Below are 18327 nucleotides of genomic sequence, written 5' to 3'. Positions count from 1 at the left end.
CTACAAAAATAGAAGCACAACTTGGAGTTAAAACATCTGTTAAAAACAGTTACTTGTGCAACTCTTCTACCGAATGGACTATGCTGAGTGAGAAATGCTACAGAGAAGCAATAAAATCATAAACTGGATAGAGTACTGTATCCGATTTTCCTTCCCTTGGGAAAGGGTACATTCATCTTGAGGAGCACATATCCTGGAAACTGAGCAGTGCAGCACTGCATGAGAAATAACTCTGCAGACTGTTGCCAGCTGAGGTTTGAATGCTATATCTTGTCTACGAAAGGCTCCCTGCTCTTTTCTGAATAGTCACAGACTAATGTACTTTCCTTGTTTCTGTGTCTGAAGCTTTCATGGCAATGTTGGGGAGGAATAGGAGAATGGTTCAAACTTTACAAAAGAAATTGTATTCATGCCGTGTCATAATGTAAGAAATCTGATTGAAAATCCGCTCAAATCTGATTAACTTCATTGCAGCTAAATTGGTGGATTGTCTGTGATAGTTAGGATAACTTGCTGAAGGGCTTCGTGTGTCAGAGGGGTTGACCTAAATTTGCATAAACTTAGGACGGCAAGTGTGATAATGGAACGAGAATTAAAAATTAAAAGAGCACGGCAGGTCATGGGCTTGTTTCTGAGGAATGCATATAAAAATTTTATCAAGCTGTCAGGGTAGCCTAAGAAGAAACAGGAGAACAAACTTAGAACAAATCACAGTACTGTGCAAAAGTTTAAGGCACATAAATATAACAAGAGTGCCTAAGACTTTTGCACAGTACTGTATTTGCCAATGTGGAGCACAGATGAAGTTTGTAAGCCTGGCGGGAGGAAAGGATGTTGGGAATGGCCAGGGTGGAGTGGTGCTGTGGACATGGCATGGGGCAGGTGGCAGAGGAGTGCCAGGGATGGGGTGTGGCGCAGACTGGTGTAGACATATCCAGCTCTGAGATATCAGGCAAGGTTATTTGATTTCCAAAGAATTGGAATATTGTTCGTTGCAGAATGTGTCTCCGGTACTTCCCGCTCCTTCCTTTTTCCCTAACCGTGATTCCAGTCTCCCTGCCTCCTTTCCACTCTCTGTCCACAATAGAAATCTATATCAGAATCAGGTTTATCATCATTCCCATATGTCATGAAATTTGCTTTTGTGGCAGCAGTACAGTGCAATACATAAAATCACAACAGTACTGTGCAAAAGTCTTGGGCACCTAGCTATATACATGTTCCCAAGACTGCACAGTACTGTAACTAGAATTCATCGCAGTCTATACTTACGGTATGTTGTAGCTGGCCCAGTAACCTCTCTGCATCAGCTCGTCCGTTTTATCGGCAACAACTATTTGGCCCCTGCAATTGCTCAGAAGTTAGTTTTGAGAAACCATGAAATACAAAACAGTAGCAGCAGCCAAAAACAACAGTCCACAGCCATTCTCACCACGTAGGCAAGAATCAAAAAGTTGCACGATATAAATACAAACTGTGTAAATGACTCATCCAGATGGCACAGGAAAGTCAAACAATCCGATAAACCAAAAGCATCACATTCACACTTACGGTATTTGCTCCAGAATCGTCAACAAGTTCTTGCTGATATTCAGTTGGCCTGGTGTAAAGAAATTATAATCCACGATCATCCATTGATTATTGTATCTGTAACAGAAAGAAAATCATGATGTTTGGTTATAGTTCTCCATTTATGCCACAGCCAAGAAAATTCACTATTACCACTGATTCCTCAGGAGGCCAAGGAAAGTTGGCCTACTTGACCCTCACCAATTTTTTTTTTTAAATATAAAATTGGTGGACCATTGACAGCATATTACCTAGATACATCACAGCGGTATGGCAACCGCTGTGGGCGAACCGCAGAGCTGTGGACACAGTTCGGCTCATCACGGAAACCAGCTTCCCCTCCATGTACCATCTATACTTCTCCCCTCTCGCTCGTTGGTGATAGAGAGCCTGTGGCATGTCGAAGTGTGGAAATATGGACTGTGGTTTTTCACAGACTCTAGATCATGGACTCTTTGGAGGCTTTGCTATTGCTGGTGGTGGGGGGGGGCGGTGGGGTGATGCTTCCTGCTGGAACCAGTGGGGGGGGGGGCTTTGGAGGTTCTAACATTTTTCTGTCATTCATTCTTTGTGGTTTCCTGTTTTGTAGATGTCTGTGAAGAGTAAGAATTTCAGCTTGTATACCACATACATTCTCCGATATCAAATGGAACCAATGAAAACAGTTAGTGTAAAATCAAAAACCCCACCTATTCCGAACGTTCTCCCCCCCACCTGTGGGACAAAAGACAAGTCTCAAAGCATGTACGACCATGCCCAAGAACAGTTTCTGTAAGACTATTAACTGTTTCCCCAGTACACGAAGATGGGCTCTTGACCTCAATCTACCTCGTAACTTTGCATCTTAACGCCTACCTGCACTGCATTCCCTCCGCACGCTTTCCTCTGCATTGTTATTGTTTCACTTTGAGCTCCCTCAATGCACTGTTTGAATAAACTGATCTGCATGGACGGCATGCAAGACAAGTTTTTCCACTGTCATTACATGACAGTAATAAATCAAATTTACTGACTTGCAGGAGTGCAACAAGTCATTACAGTGGATAGAGAAGCCTATTGACCAAATATTAAACACAGAAAACATCATCAAGAATGTACACCAAGAAAAAAAACTGATTATAAGTAGCCCAGCAAAACCTGATCTTCAGACTAACACGTACTCTGCTTACAAGAACACAACACCCTAACTGGCTCATTTGGATATGATGTTATCAGATAATAAAGCTTACACAAACATTACTACAGATTATGCTCACTGTTTCAATTGGTGCAGTTTCTCTCACCTCTTACGTAGGAATTTGCAATTAAACCACGTTACTTTGAGTGGCTCAAAATGAAATTAAAGCCTAGACCTTCCAGAGTTTTTGCTGAGATGCTTGGATCAGCTTCTTTTGATGAATTGGACAGAAAAAGTACACCATTCACTCTCATCCCCTATCACATCCTACAAATATATACTGTATTAATGTCCTAAAAGAAAACTTTAAACATTACATGACATAAATTCCTGTGCCTGAAGCTTTTAATGGCAAGGAACCAATGTTTATCAGGAAGCCACACACCCCACTAACTACCACCACTGGCGTTTGGGGCAGCATGGAAGTCCTCCATCTCTGGTGTTCCAGGCTTCCTTCATCGCATCAGTAGCTCGGTTTTCACTACTGTCAAGCCCCAGGTGGAGACCCAGGAATACCGTCACGCTCACATGTTTCCAAAACGATTCTGTTTGCCAGTCAGGGTTGTTACCCCTGAGCTGAACCCCCAGACCGGTGGCCCACTCTTGTTTGTGCCTCTACCCTTTGACCTGTTCGGAATGGGTGACCCTACCAAGATCCAAAGTACAAAGCCTCGACTTCAGTCAGCATAGATCTCAGGGATTTTGAGGCATGCAAGCCTCCAAGCCCCACGACAAGGATGTGATCCTCTTGGAGAGCACTCCACTAAGCTGGCATTCAATTGTCTTATCAGCTTACGTCTACCATTGACTCATCAGCAAATGCACATCAGGAAGCCAGAGCTATGATCAAAGCTATAAACGTTCCACAATTGAATAAGTAGCAATGATAAAATGAGAGAAGAAACACTACAAATAGAAATTCAAGATTCACATTAGGAAGTCATTCTAGGAAATGCAAATCCACTTAATAATTTCAGTTGTGAGTACTCACACCACAAGGCAGCTAAATATATGTGAAACACAGTTTTAAGTGTGTTGGTTGCAGATTAATATATCAGTCCATGTGAGAAATTAGCCTGACTACAAAAGTAAATCTGAAAATGTGATGAAAAATTATCTGCTCACATTTACATCTCAGATGGTCAATATTTTTACCATCAATTCCCAAACAAAGAAACGCTTAAGAAACCACGGAGTCCAGAGAAGTAGGGCACAAATCAAATCAGGTAACAATTTGAAATCTAGTCCTTCTAAAAAATAAAATGTCGTGCAGCAGAATCATGCATTATGTTGTTAAAGAATGCACTGTTTTCAAATCGAGCCATTTTGATCATGTACATCATTAAGTGAAGGTCGAGCATACATTTCCAGATTTTGAATGTTAGTGAAGGATTAATCTTGTCGTAGGTTTTGGAGGCTTGTGTGCCTCAATGACCTAGACAGATATGTGGGCTGGCATCAGGGCCTTGTGCTTTGGCTCTTGGTGGGGTCAACCATGCCAAACAGGTTAAAGAGTAGAGGCCAGACTAAAAATGGTCCACCTGTCCTCCAGGTTTGGAGTTTCCGCTCAGGGCTAACAACCTTAACTTGTTTAAAAAAAACAATTGTTACAGAAAAAGCAATGAAGAATCCTTCAAGAAAGACAGATGGATGACCCTCGTTGCTGCACTCAAAGCCAGCAGTGTTATATGGGCAGTATCTACATCCGTTTAACATTTATCGTAAGAAGGTACTTACATAGCACGTGAATATTTATCTTCCCAGGAAAATATTCAATGAAGATTCTTATTCTTACCTGACACGAATAATAACGATGGAGAATCAAACTGGGCCTTCAAAAAGATTTGTTAGATACTTGAGGGAAAAGAACTGTAAAGGTATGGAGAAAGGCCTGGACAATGAGATCAATTGCAAAGAGGTAACGCAGACTGAAAGGCTTCCTCGTACATTATGAATCCATATATATTTGATGATCACTTGTGAGATTCAACTATGTACAGTATCTACATCATCAGAAAATCTCTTTGCAAAATATAGATCCTGATCCCCTTAAGGTATTCACAGGAAAAAAAAATCAATTATGATAACTAAGAGTTATTTTGGAATTTTAGGCTACACTAAACTCCAGGTCCAGAGAATGGGGTACAGATCATAAAATGGCTTACACATCAGTCACAGCTCCGGGCTCCAATAAGAAGTTTTGAAACGGACAGAACTCACGTGCCACTGTTGAATTTCCTAAAAATTGCAGCCCATTCTGCACCACTTCTTGCAAGTCGATTAGCTACGATGTTTCTCAACCATTCCATCACAGAACCAACTGGCTTGACAAAACTCCATAACTGTGCATTATTATTGCCGATTGTGGTTTCCAGAGTAACCTACAAGAAAGAACATTAATAAAACATTTGCTCTACTTTCAGGACTTTTATGTTAAAATTACATTTTTTATTTCAGGATCAGATTCAATTTCACTGCCATGTCGTGAAATTTTTTGTTTTTTCTCTGATTGCCTTTTGCTTATTTACTTGTATGTCTTTATAATGCAAAGACACAGCAAATCTTTCTCCTCCACTTATATTGTTCCCCATATTCAACTAAATTATATTGTTTTAAAAACCACAACTTCTGCTTACATATTAATGCATCTTTCACACATGAACCCAAACTCTTGTTTCCACAAGAAGTTTTGGCAATCTATCTGGAGGTGGAAAATGTTACAAGCCTGTACTGTTCACAGAAAGTGGGACAACATGCATCCAGAACATGTTGGAAAGGCCAAGCAACCTCTAAAAGGAGAAACAGTTATGTTTCAGGTGAAACACCACAAAGAGTTACCCTCTTCTCATTGTTACTGTCTGGAAGGAGGTACAGAAGCCTGAAGGCATACACTCAGCGAATAGGAACAGCCTCCTCTCCTCTGCCAACAGACTTGTGAATAGACACTCAACCCAATCTTTTCCCCCATTTCTGTTTTTGCATTATTTAAAATTTAACTAGTTAATATACATTACTTACTGTAATTGATTTACCGTAAATTCTGGACTATAAGCCGCTACCTTTTTCCCCACGCTTTGAACACTGCGGCAACACTGCAGCCTATACTACGGTGCGGCTAATGCATGTTTTTTTTTCATGCCGCCAAAAACATTTTGCCTCGTAACAGTAGACCAATAAAATTGATGAGTAGTTCACAGAGGTCCAATGAAATTGTACGATAAATCAAGCGCACTTTCACAATTAAATTATTGTAAATCAGTCATTTGTACTCACCCTCATCAACATGGAAAACACTCGAAGAAAAGCATATGATGCAGCTTTTAAGTTAAAGGCGATCAATCTGGCGGTTGAAGAAGGAAATCGAGCTGCTGCACATAATCTTGGCATAAGCGAATCGATGGTGAGACGGTGGAGACGCCGGCGTGAAGAACTGAGTCAATGCAAAAAGACGACAAAAGCTTTCAGAGGTAATCACAGCAGATGGCCCGAACTTGAAAACTTTCTTGAAGACTGGGTTAACACACAGAGAGCAGACGGCCGCGGTGTTTTCACCGTGCAGATCAGACTGAAGGCTAAAGCAATCGCCACCAAAATGAAAATCGAAGATTTTAGAGGTGGGCCATCGTGATGTTTTAGATTTATGAGACGAAAAGGCCTGTCCGTCAGGGTACGCACGACTCTGTGTCAGCAGCTCCCTTCCGACCACGAGGAAAAACTTGCTAACTTCCGCACATTCACTCAAACAAAGATAGCGGAGAATTCCATCGGGCCAGATGATATCATAAATATGGATGAAGTACCTTTGACATTTGACCTGCCTCTCACTCGGACTGTTAATAAAAAAGGTGACTTGTCCATCACACTGAAAACAAGTGGCCATGAGAGAACGCATTTTACTTGTGTTCTGAGCTACACAGCAACCGGACTAAAGCTTCCACCGATGGTGATTTTTTAAGCGGCTGACAATGAAAGTTCAGTGAAAGCTGCCATCAAGAGTACAAACTCAATTCCAGCTGTGATTCCTGGGGGCACCACGAAGTATTTGCAGCCACTGGACATCAGCATGAACCGGGCATTTAAAGTGGCGCTGCGTGTTGAGTGGAAGGCTTGGATGATGAGCGGCGAGAAATCCTTAACCAAAACAGGACGCATGCGAAGAGCATCTTTAACTCACATCTGCCAGTGGATCCTAAATGCGTGGAGCCGTGTCACAACATCCACCATCACCAAAGGGTTTTGAAAGGCTGGACTGCTGCGTGATGAAGAGGACCGCGTGCGCTCAAGTGAGAGCGACAACGAAGAGACTGAAGTGAGTGATGAGATCCTGAGGTTGTTCAATTCGGACACTGAAGGACTTTGATGGTTTTAGTGCGCAGGAGGAAGATGAAGAAGGCGATCAATAACATTTCCTGGTAGGCTGCAGTATATATATATTTTTTACCAGTCGTTAGGAGATATTGGAATGTTGTTCGTGCACTCTTCAGTAAAAAAGTATACGCAATGTAATTTGTGTGTTACCGATACGTATGTATATTTAAAAGTAGCTGTGTTACAGGCACTGTTCGAAAAAAAGCATTTGCAATATGTATTTGTTTATGTTACCATACGGATTTAATTAAAAGTTAAAAAATCCTCACGTGTAATATCTTTCTGTGTAAATATCTCATATTACAACGTGGGACACCTGCGGCTTAAAATCCGGTGCGGCCTGTACAAGTACAAAATTGATTTTCTTTCTAAAATTAGAGTGTGCGGCTTTTAATCAGGTGCGCTCTGTAGTCCGGAATCCACGGTACTTTTTTTTCGATATTATCATGAATTGCATTGTACTGCTGCTGCTGCCAGTTAACAAATTTCACGACGTATGTTGGTGATATTAAACCTGATTCTGAAACTGAAGTGTCATTTATTGAACACATCTACGCAAAAGCCTGTCGCAGGAAAGTAGTATCCATCATCAGGGATCCCCCATCACCCACAACATGCTCTCTTTGCAATACTACCGGGAATAAGATACAGGAGCCTCAGGACTCATACCACCAGGTTCAGGAACAGTTATTACCCCTCAACCATCAGGCTCTTGAACCAAAGGGGATAACTTCACTTGCCCCATCACTGAAATGTTTCCACAAACTAGGGATTCACTTTCATCTCGTGTTCTTGATATTTATTACGATTTATTTCTTTTGATTTTCAGTTTGTCGTCTTTTGCAGAATGTTTGAATGCCCAAGTTGGTGCGGTCTTTTATTAATTCTGTATGGTCATTACTGATTTACTGAGTATGCCCACATGAAAATGAATCTCAGGGATGTATGTGGTGACATATACGGCCTTCCATTTTTTTTTTCAGCCGAGTTACCTGTTTCACTTTCCACAGAACCAGCCTGTCCTGTTGTGTTTTTCCAGCACCTTCCGCTTTTATTTCAGAGCTGCAGTATCTGTTATTTTTCTTTGTTTTTCACAAATCCAGCCCAGTTAATTGCCACTCCATCTATCTACTCTGAGGAGAGTGCCTGTAAGTGTCATTGGGAGTTTGTGAGGGGAATTCGTTTGTGTGAACCTGCTCACCGGTGACCATTTTGAGTCGTGTCAGGCCACTTAAATCCACACAGCACATTTCAAACGTGGACAAAAGTACCCAATTCCAGAATTGAGGTAACAGTGTCTGACTTTGACATCAAGGAAACATTTGACACTTTCAGCTATCAGGGAGCTCTAATAGAAATGGGTATCTGGGGGAAAGCTTTCCATTGGTGGGAGATGCAAGTTGTGAGAAGGAAATTGGTTGCGCTCGAGGACGATGTCTGAGCACTGAGATATTGCTGACCCACTGAGTTCCTCCAGCATTTTGTGGTACTGAGATGTTGCTCCTTTGTTCAATCACCTTCATCAATTCCATTAATGACCTTCTCTCCTTCAAAGTCAGAAGTGAGGATATGCACAATGATTCCAAGTCTTCACTTTCATCTTCAATGCCTCAATTAATGTGTCAAAGTGGAACAAATTCAAAACAACATTCTGGTTTCCACAGCAACACACGCACACAAACTGCTGGAGGAGCTCAGCAGGTCAGGCAGCATCTATGGAAAAGAGTACAGTTGACGTTTCAGGCTGAAACCCTTCGGTAGGACTGGAGAAAAAAAAACTGAGGAGTAGATTTAAAAGGTGGGGGGAAGGGGGGGGGGTGAGAAGCACCAGGTGACAGGTGAAACCTGGAGGGGGAGGGATGAAGTCAAGAGCTCGGAAGTTAATTGGTGAAAGAGACAGAAGGCCATGGAAGAAAGAAAAAAGGGGGAAGAAGCACCAGAGGGAGGCGATGGGTGTGCAAGGAGATGAGATTAGAGAAGGAAAAGGGGATGGGAAAAGGGGGGGGTTAGGGGGCATTACTGGAAGTTTGAGAAATCGATGTTCATGCCATCAGGTTGGAGGCTGCCCAAATGGAATATAAGGTGTTGTTCCTCCAACCTAAGTGTGACCTCATCACAACAGTGGAGGAGGCCATGGATGGACATATTGGAATGGCTTTCATATTCCATCACCCAATTCTCCACCATACGTCAACCTGTGGGACTTCTGCGTGTCAGGGAGGAAACCTAACTGGGGCAGTTGTTCCAAGAGCTGCTCAGCAGTTCGCAACCCAACTGCGCAATTCTTTTCTGCAATCTACAAGCCTGCCAGAAGTGTGAGAGAACCGTCTCACCGGGCTGGAAGAGCGAATACAATCACATCCAGTCTCCTCTCAACAACATGCACCACTTGGAAAAAGTCGTTCTTCCACCTTTGTGAAGACACCCAGCTGCAAAATTGGAAACTGACAGTGAGCTAGCATCTGGAGGTACAGTGACCCCCTTCCAGGGCAGTTCATTGGCAAGCTACACATACCAGTCTTACAAGTATATGCCCATCCTTGGAATAATTCAAAATGTTCATGCTCTAACATAACACCACTGATGCTCCAACAGATAAGTAATATCCAAAGATATTTACATATTTGTCAGGCCAGTGAAAGTTAGAAAGTTAAAAACTCAGCAAGAAACTGCTCACCAATCCACTACTCAGGATGTAAAAATCATCACCAGAAAAGATAATCCCTGGATACGATGAAAAAGCTTGCACTTCTCCTGGTATTAAATCACCTATGTCGAACAGAAGAGAATGAAAAAAAAATGTTAATTTAGTTCCTTCGATTTCCAGTAATTTGTGAACCTAAACTCATTTACTTCATAAAAGAATCATTGTTTACAGCTGATGCACTCACTGCAGAAAATATTTAAATTTAAGCACCTCATCTTGAGTGCCAGTGTACAGGACACAATTCCTCTGGATGGCAAAGGGATCAGCATCTCTGTGGATAGATGCAACTTTAAAAACTGTTTTAACTCAATAAATAAATTGCCTTTGCACAAATGCACACTCCCGTTTAGCTCATTCATAACACATCGAATTATTTACTTTTATATGCCAGGACCAAGTCGTCAGGAAATATTCCCCATATTCTAATAACCTGCATACAAAGAATACTTTTAACCAAAGAAGATGGAATAATTCAAACAGATCCCAAATGTGATAGGCAAATGATAAAAATTGCAAGGGCATATTATCGAAATCCAGTCGTCTAAGCTTGGTTCTTCCAAGACCTAGCAAGAGCAAGATTTTACTGTCCAGTTAAGGCCTCCCAAAGAATACTGAAATTCAACACTTTTATTCCCTGATAATGTGCACACCTATACAAATTACAAGACAAAAAATGCAAAGTTCGTTATTTTTGCTTATTTGTGATCTAAAGTTTTATACAATGGGATTTCACAGCTGTTAAAAGTGCTGAATTGTTTTTGCAACACGTATACCTCCTGGGAAGGACTTGAAGGACAGCTTGTACTTTTTGATAATTCTCAGCATTGTCTGATAGTTGTTCCAGGTGTCATGAGAAGTAAACAGCTCCTTATTGCCTGGCAGTAGCTTGATGAATGCAGAGCAGGATCCAGAACCAAACCTCTTTGAACTGTCTGATTTATTAAATACACTTTCTAGATCTTCCAAGTCACCAAACATCTGAAAGAGACTACAATTATGGAAATTAATTAAAATGATTAAGTAAGAGGTGTTATCAAAAGGATAATAAGCCGAGTTATTCTGCAAGAAAATCCTTAATTGTCACAAGCTTCTCAGGCCAATATCAATCTCTTTGCAGGAAGGTTGGGCCCAGAATAAATAGCTGTAGTGCAGAAGGAAATGAAAATGCATAATAGAAATACATAATTAATGTTAACACAAAGATCACAAATAGAAAACATATCAATGTGCCTTAAAAATCTGAACTGACACCACCAGAAACTATTGTGACAAACAAAAAAAATCCCTTCTCCTTCACTGTGAAAACATAGCAAAACAGTTTCACAATTTACTTCGTTCGTTGGAGGCCCACAGTAATATCTGAAACAGAAATAATACAAGTGGAAGAAAATGGAGATTGCTGGACCTACTGAGAGCACAATGCCTCTCAAAGTCCAGTCCTGCGTCCCTGCGTAACAGGTGCAAGTGGACAAGGCTGGTGAAGCTGTATAGACTGATCCCCTGCGCAGTGGATGCAATGGATTACAGAAGCATTGGTGAACTCCAACTATACCATTGACTTTGGACAACAGAGACGGGAGGCCAGCAATGGCCTATGCTCCGCTGGGAGCCAAGGGCCCAAGAAGGAGAAAACAGAGTATAATCACAGAAGATTCAACGTGATTACATCCATTGGAAAGGAGAAGTGGTTTATCCCATGTCTGGTGTTTCAACAACATTACTGAAGTAGTAAAGCTGCTTGCTGAGACTTTAGCAGACTCAATACTCCACAAAACCCAAAGTAACAACCGAAGGTGAAAAATTAATGAACTATTTAACTGAAACATATCAGGGGAAGTTGTGGTCAAACTTAGTGCTGTGATAAAACAGAATGCCCTGGTTAGTTTAGCAGAGGCAGCTCGGTTAAGAGTCACGAGTCAGACTTCCAGTTTAATATGTCCACATTATTAGTAAAAACTGAAAAGAAACCTCCATGAGCCGAGAGGTCTTCAAGTTAGTGATTTTATACAGAAATTGCTCAAAAGCAAATAAGATACAATAAAAACCAGCAAAGAAAAACTTAATACAAACATTAACACAAATGTACATAAAAGGAAAATCTAGGAAAAGGTAAATTAATTTAGCCTGTTCCATTGCTGGGATGCCTTATGACAATACAAGTCTCTGTACCTAGTCAGACTGTAATTGTCTGCATCAGACAAGAGATTAAAACAGCAAATCCATTTGGGAGGAAACAAACATTGTTCTAGATGCTTTCCCACGGAAATTGTCACCTTAAGCAGTAACAGCGCCACTTCTTGACAGAATATAGTGTAATGCCCTGGTTCACATTTTTACTGTTATGCTGTAGGTAATTCACTTAGCAGCTCTGCTCTGCTTTCAACCTTTTTGGATTATTGTTGAAGATAAGGGATGATGAGGAATATGTATTGTCCATTAGGATGCTGGAACTGGGGGGGGGAGGTGGAGGTGATTTTTTTTGGGGAGCGATACTGAGATTGGTCTTGGGTTTTTTTTTGCTCAGCAGGAGATGAAGAGAGAAGGCTCTGGGGAGAGCCGGTCGCAGGATAGGACCCAGTGGGAGACCCGTTTGCTCGAGATGGATTGCAAGTGACGTTCACAAGATGCTGTGAGCTTTCATGCAGACTGACGGCGTAGTGTACGAGTGACTAAGAAGTTCAAGATGTGTTCCAACTTGTGCACATCTGACTGTTTAATTAAAATGGAACCTTTTCTTTTTGTTTTCCTTACTGACCCTTAAGTTAAGATTCATATCAGCCAAAGAAACCAGAGGGTTTCAACAGAAATCAGCATTCACAGTCGGGAAGGAACTATTTCAGCTATGTTCTGGGAAACGCAGCTGACAGGGGCAGTGTTCTTTTTACAAACCCACAATATGGCGTGAAAGAAACTCAAAAGCAAAGATTGATAATGCTCAGATTGGGCAGCATCTGATTGGGAGAAATAGTTAATATCTCAGAGTAATGAGAAAGACCTTAAAATCATTTAGCAAACAAATCAATGCTTAAATGGTGGTTTTCCAGCATTTTCAGTCACTTGTTATTCTCTTATGAAGGAAAAAATGGAGATAGGTTTTTATGGGACTCTGAAGTGCAAAGGTAACAGCAGAGGGAATGTGTAGAGCACTGAAAAAAGGACGTCAGATCAATACAAAGAGTGTCAGTTTAACATATCTGCAGTTTATACTAAATATGAAAATAGAACTTTAGTTCGCAATATGCATGTGCACGAGTGAAGGAAAGGTCAAATCTCATAGTAATACTTCTGGTTTCCTATCTACATATATGCAACCATTGTGTTTTCTCCCCCGCTATTAACCACAATGAGTAATTTCTGTACAGAGTCATCAAGTTGCGCGGGAAGTTACATTACAACTACTTATCATTTCAATTCATTATTAATTGGGTTGAGTTGTTCTCCAGTCTCGGCAATTCACTTGCAAGTGCACGGCCAAGATTGGAAAACAACTCAACCCAATCACCAACTGCCCGAGCAGTTTCCAAATTAGTTCCATTTACTATTAAAGTCCACGTAAAACACTGCCAATGTACTCAAAGCTGTTGACAAATAGGCTATACTTTATTTTTTCCAGGAGAGAGTGGACTCTGTTATACTTGAAGTCAGGCATATCTGCATGAGGGAAATGAAACACTTTTCTGCTTGGTGGTGATCAGCGTCCCACTCCAGGCATAAGGACGTCAAGCATACCACAGAGCTCTCTGCTTTCGTTTTCATAATCTATTGCAGCCTCCACTTCAGGGAAATGTACTCAACTGCACCAGTGCTTTCAAGTTCCTTCATGAATAAACTGTGCCTCAGGAGTTCCCAACCTGGGATCCCTGGGCCCCTCGGTTAATGGTAGGGGTCCATGGCATTAAATAAAAGGTAGAGGAAGACTAAAATCAAATAAACACATTCCAGCCACTGAAATTCCTCTCCGCAGAGCTACATGAAAAGTAATTACTGGCATTTTAGAATTTATTGCTGGCTTAAATTATTTAAAATTCCCTCAAAAGTACCCAAAGCTAAATTTTGTTCAGGATCCTTATAGCAGGTGTAAAGAGACCAACAATTGGTATAAAGAGACCAGTTCTCTGTGGACTGGTTTCAAATTCAGAACCACGAAGTGATAATACGGGAATAATTACATCATTACGTGACCTCACATAATTGTACTTTTGCTTCCAAGTTAGAAAGCTGCTGTTTGTAAGGATGTTAGCACATCCCAGGCTGATATGACATTTCTGTTTTGTCACAGATACATCCTTACAGTTGTTATACTAAACAAGGCCCTAAAAAAAAACAGTCCAGGTGGGTGTAAAGAATCACGTTGAGAAAAAAAAACAGGTTCTCTTAAACTGTGGCCAGTGTTTTTAAACTACGTCCAAAATGGCGGGAATTATTTTTGGGCACGTAACTGGTTGCCAGAGTATATCCCATGAGTAACACATTGGGCTGATGCATGTTGAGATGGGTATAGCACAAAAGGCCTGTACAAGTGTCTTGCAAGGACACACTACAGATGTTTCTACAGCTTTAGCACTCGTGTGATAATACAAATCAAGGCAGCTCTTTCATCCCCAACCCACAATTTCCACCTCCCAACTCTAAGCTCGTTCCACATCAAAAAGATTTGCTAGCCATAGAATCATAAGCCTTGTCACATAACAAAAATGTAGAAGCCCCACCCTTGAAATTTGATGAAGCTGAAAAATCAGAAGCAACATCCATTTATTTAGTCATAGGAGAATGAGATTAATGGGAATAAATCAAGGTAACTGCTTTTGGACGGCAGTGTGTGTGACTTATAAAAAGTACTTACATTAGTCCAAAAGGCTGAATGTTCAATTTTCTGGTAGGAAACAGAATATCCTCATTATATCCATCCTCCAGTCCTTGCAGCTGCAGTAACGCCAAATGCACCTGATGAATTTAAAGGAAATTTTAACATCCTCAGTCATACATTCTTGGCCACTAGGGGAACAATCTTGACCATAGACTACTTGAACAGCTTTCATTTTTAATTTAACAACATCGAGGTAAATCTGTTTGGCATGCTCATACTTATTTATTTAGAGATACAGCACTAAAACAGGCCCTTCTGGACCAAGGAGGCTAGACCACTCAATTACACCTACATAACCAATTAACTATGTGGGGGAAACCCAGAAGATTCCCACGTGGTCATGGGAAGAATGTACAAGCTCCTTTTAGGCAGCGGTGAATTGATGCCAGGTCATTGGCACTGTAATAGCACTTATAGTGATACAGTGTGGAATAGGCCCTTCTGGCCCTTCGAGCTTTCCCGATTAAATCCTGATTTAATCCTAGCCTAATCACCGGACAATTTATGATGACCAATTAGCCCACCAACCGGTATGTCATTGGTCTGTAGGAGGAAACCCCACACAGGCTGCGGTGGGAATTGAACCCTGGTTGCTGGTACCATAAAGCGTTGTGCTAGCCACTACACTACCGTGCTGTCCTCATCTCCAAAACCAAATGATTCTTCTAACAGTAAAAAAAGCACCAGGCAGGAAATCTGAATTTAAAATATTATTCTGCTGAATTTGATTAAAAAGGAAGATTAAGAGCTATTTGGAAATTTAGCTCTAGCTTTCCAGTTAACATATTTATGAGCCAACCAGTAAGGTACAAAATTTTGTTTTTATCTTGTTGAATATACATGAAGGCTGAAGATCAGTGCATAATACAATCACTGAAAGCCTTTTTTAACCAAACTGCATTCTATAAGATTAGATAATTTTGCTTAATTGCCCATCTTGCAACATAGAGGAGAGATAATCTGGATATTTAAATACATCCACGCAAACTGTTTATTCTGAATGCATCTGGGCCAAATGTGGCTGCCATTTTAAAAGTCACTTTAAAAAAAAGAATCTCTGAGAGGTTGGATTTTTTTTTTGTTTTAAATTTTTTCCCATACTGTTCCTACTCCCTTATTTCATAAATAGCAGTGCCACTTGTTACCACAGAACCATGACATTAACAAGCTAAGCAATACTAAAAAAAAAGTCAGCTGACTATAATGTGCAAGGAGAATTATTTTGGGGAAACTATAATTTAAACGCTTCCATGCCAAGGTCAACTGCTGACATTTCTACCAGTATAAACGCAATTGTGTGAATAAATCTGCTTCAAACCAGAAAGTGATTCATGGAACTAAAAGTGAAAACTCTAAAATTAAATCCTGGATTTACTCAGAGTACAATACTACAAGACTATAAGACAGAAGAGCAGAATTAGGCCATTTGGCCCATTGAGTTGCTCTGCTATTCCATCATTACTTATTTAATAATTTTATATATTATAGCACTTTTTGTAATCACAATTGATGCAAAGAACTTACCAATATAGTCATAAAAAATAAGAAAAAATTAAAAATCAGAAAACATTACATCTTGTAAAATGTATAAAAAAACTAATAAAAAAAAAAGAAAACATTACATCGAATAAAATGTAATTAAATATACCGAATTATATAAATATAATCAACATCAACAGACATTAGGCAATTCTATAAGTAGGCCAAATTTTTAAAAAGGTTTTTAGAAGTGTTTTGAAATGTTCCACTGGCATATCTCAGTTGGAATAGTAATCCAGATTTTTGGTGCACAAGAACAAAAGGTTACATTACCATATATAGAACATAGAGAATAGTACAGCACATTACAGGCCCTTCGGTCCACAATGTTGTGCTGACCCTCAAACCCTGCCTCACATATGACCCCCCCACCTTACATTCCTCTAGTTTTTACATTTGTATATGCTTGGCTCTGGGAGCACCAAGCAAACCAGGATTCATGGATCTAAGATTATGATCAGGGATGTAAGGGGAAAGACACTCCAAAATATACAGAGGAGCTAGATTATTCAGAGCCTTGTATACAATTAAGAGCATTTTAAAATTGATCCTAAAAGACGTAGGCAGCCGGTGTGTAATGATGACAAAACTGATGAAATGTGCCCAGATTTTGTTATTTTGGTTATGGTTCTTGCTGCTGCATTTTGAACAAGCTGCAGCTGAATTACATCCCTTTTTTCAGCCAGTCCTGAAAAGAGTGTATTACAGTATAGTCTAAAAACAAAAGCATGGATCAATTATTCTGCATCTTGAGTTGTTATAAGAAATCAAACTTTTGCAATGTTCCTAAAATGAAAGAAAGCATCCTTAATAATATGGTTTATGTGATTTTTGAAGTCTAGCTCATGGTCAATAATGATGCCTAAATTCTTCAAGCTGGGCTTGATTTGAAAAGCCAGCTGATCAAGTTTATTTCTAAGATTAACACTTTTTATTGCCAATAGCCAAAGTTTCTGTTTTTTGTTTATTTAGTTTAAGGAAATTTGAACTCATCTATTCTGTAATGCTAGTAAGAGACCGGAACAGAGGGTTTAGAGATACAGGTCATTTGTCCTAACAGATGAGTACAATTGCCTGCCATCTGTAAAACTCTCGAAATTCAGCTTGTATTTTGAAATAATCTGACCTCATGGGAGCATGCAGAGCCAGAACAATGGGCCAAAGGTTGATCCTCGTGTCACAGAAAACACATTATCATGGACTTCAGACACACAATCACCACAGCTAACAAAAAATTTTCTCCCTGTTACATAATTATCCCTCTCAACCTCATTCTCTGGCCTTTCCCCCATAACCTTTGATGCCCTGATTAATTAATCAAGAACCTGTCAATCTCTGCCTTAAATATATCCAATGATTTGGTCGCACAGCCATCCGTGGCAATAAATTCCAGATTCAGCACCCTCGGGCTAAAGAAAACTTACCCCATCTCTGTTCTAAATGGATGTCCCTCTATTCTGAGGCTGTGCCTCTAGTCCTAGACTCCCCGACCATGGCAAAGTAGAAAAAGCAGTAAGCTTTCTGTGACAGTGCAGTTTTGCCAATCTGCAACTTGCCAAATCTATGGATTTTAAACTCTGCATTGCCGCATGTTCAAAAAATTGCTATGGATGCTGGAAATCTAATATCTGAACAGAAGCTGGTAGAAATATCCAGCAGACCAGGTTTAAATTTCAACTCAATCACCTCATCTGGCAGTTCGCTGCCCTGCTATCTCCATCTGTCTCTGCATAGATGGTGACCACCCTGATGGGTGCTATGTTTAGATTAATTGCCCTCCCATTTTCTTATAATTCAAACTTAGAAATTACACCCATTGTTGACAGGATCTTAGATGGTGAGAAGGCGTACAGGAGTGAGATGTATCAGCTAGTTGAGTGGTGTCGCAGCAACAACCCTGCACTCAACATCAGGAAGACGAAAGAACTGATAGCCGTCTTCAGAAAGGGTAAGATCAGAGAAATACACACCACTCCTCATAGAGGGACCAGAAGTGAGCAAATCTAAGATTCTGAGCATCAAGACCTCAGAGGACATAACCTAGACCAAACGTATCAAGGTAGCTATAAAGAAGGCAAGACAGTGGCTATATTTCATTAG

The 18327-nt window shown here is 40.4% G+C and overlaps 1 protein-coding gene across 1 annotated transcript in view; it reads right to left on the bottom strand.

The window, feature by feature from the left end:
- plbd2 (phospholipase B domain containing 2) overlaps nucleotides 1–18327 on the bottom strand; it is a 30683-nt gene that overhangs the window by 7321 nt on the left and 5035 nt on the right. Inside the window, exons 4-9 of the mRNA XM_059988278.1 lie at nucleotides 14665–14765; nucleotides 10595–10809; nucleotides 9792–9883; nucleotides 4967–5127; nucleotides 1552–1647; nucleotides 1273–1344 (exon numbers count right to left, since the gene is read on the bottom strand). Of these exons, the coding sequence (XP_059844261.1) occupies nucleotides 1273–1344; nucleotides 1552–1647; nucleotides 4967–5127; nucleotides 9792–9883; nucleotides 10595–10809; nucleotides 14665–14765 (737 nt within the window). The remainder of the gene's footprint in view (nucleotides 1–1272; nucleotides 1345–1551; nucleotides 1648–4966; nucleotides 5128–9791; nucleotides 9884–10594; nucleotides 10810–14664; nucleotides 14766–18327) is intronic.

Source organism: Hypanus sabinus, chromosome 13 (assembly GCF_030144855.1).
Source record: "Hypanus sabinus isolate sHypSab1 chromosome 13, sHypSab1.hap1, whole genome shotgun sequence".
NCBI lineage: Eukaryota > Metazoa > Chordata > Chondrichthyes > Myliobatiformes > Dasyatidae > Hypanus > Hypanus sabinus.
Note: the sequence above shows the minus strand (reverse complement) of the source record. Positions and strands in the feature narration are given on the sequence as shown.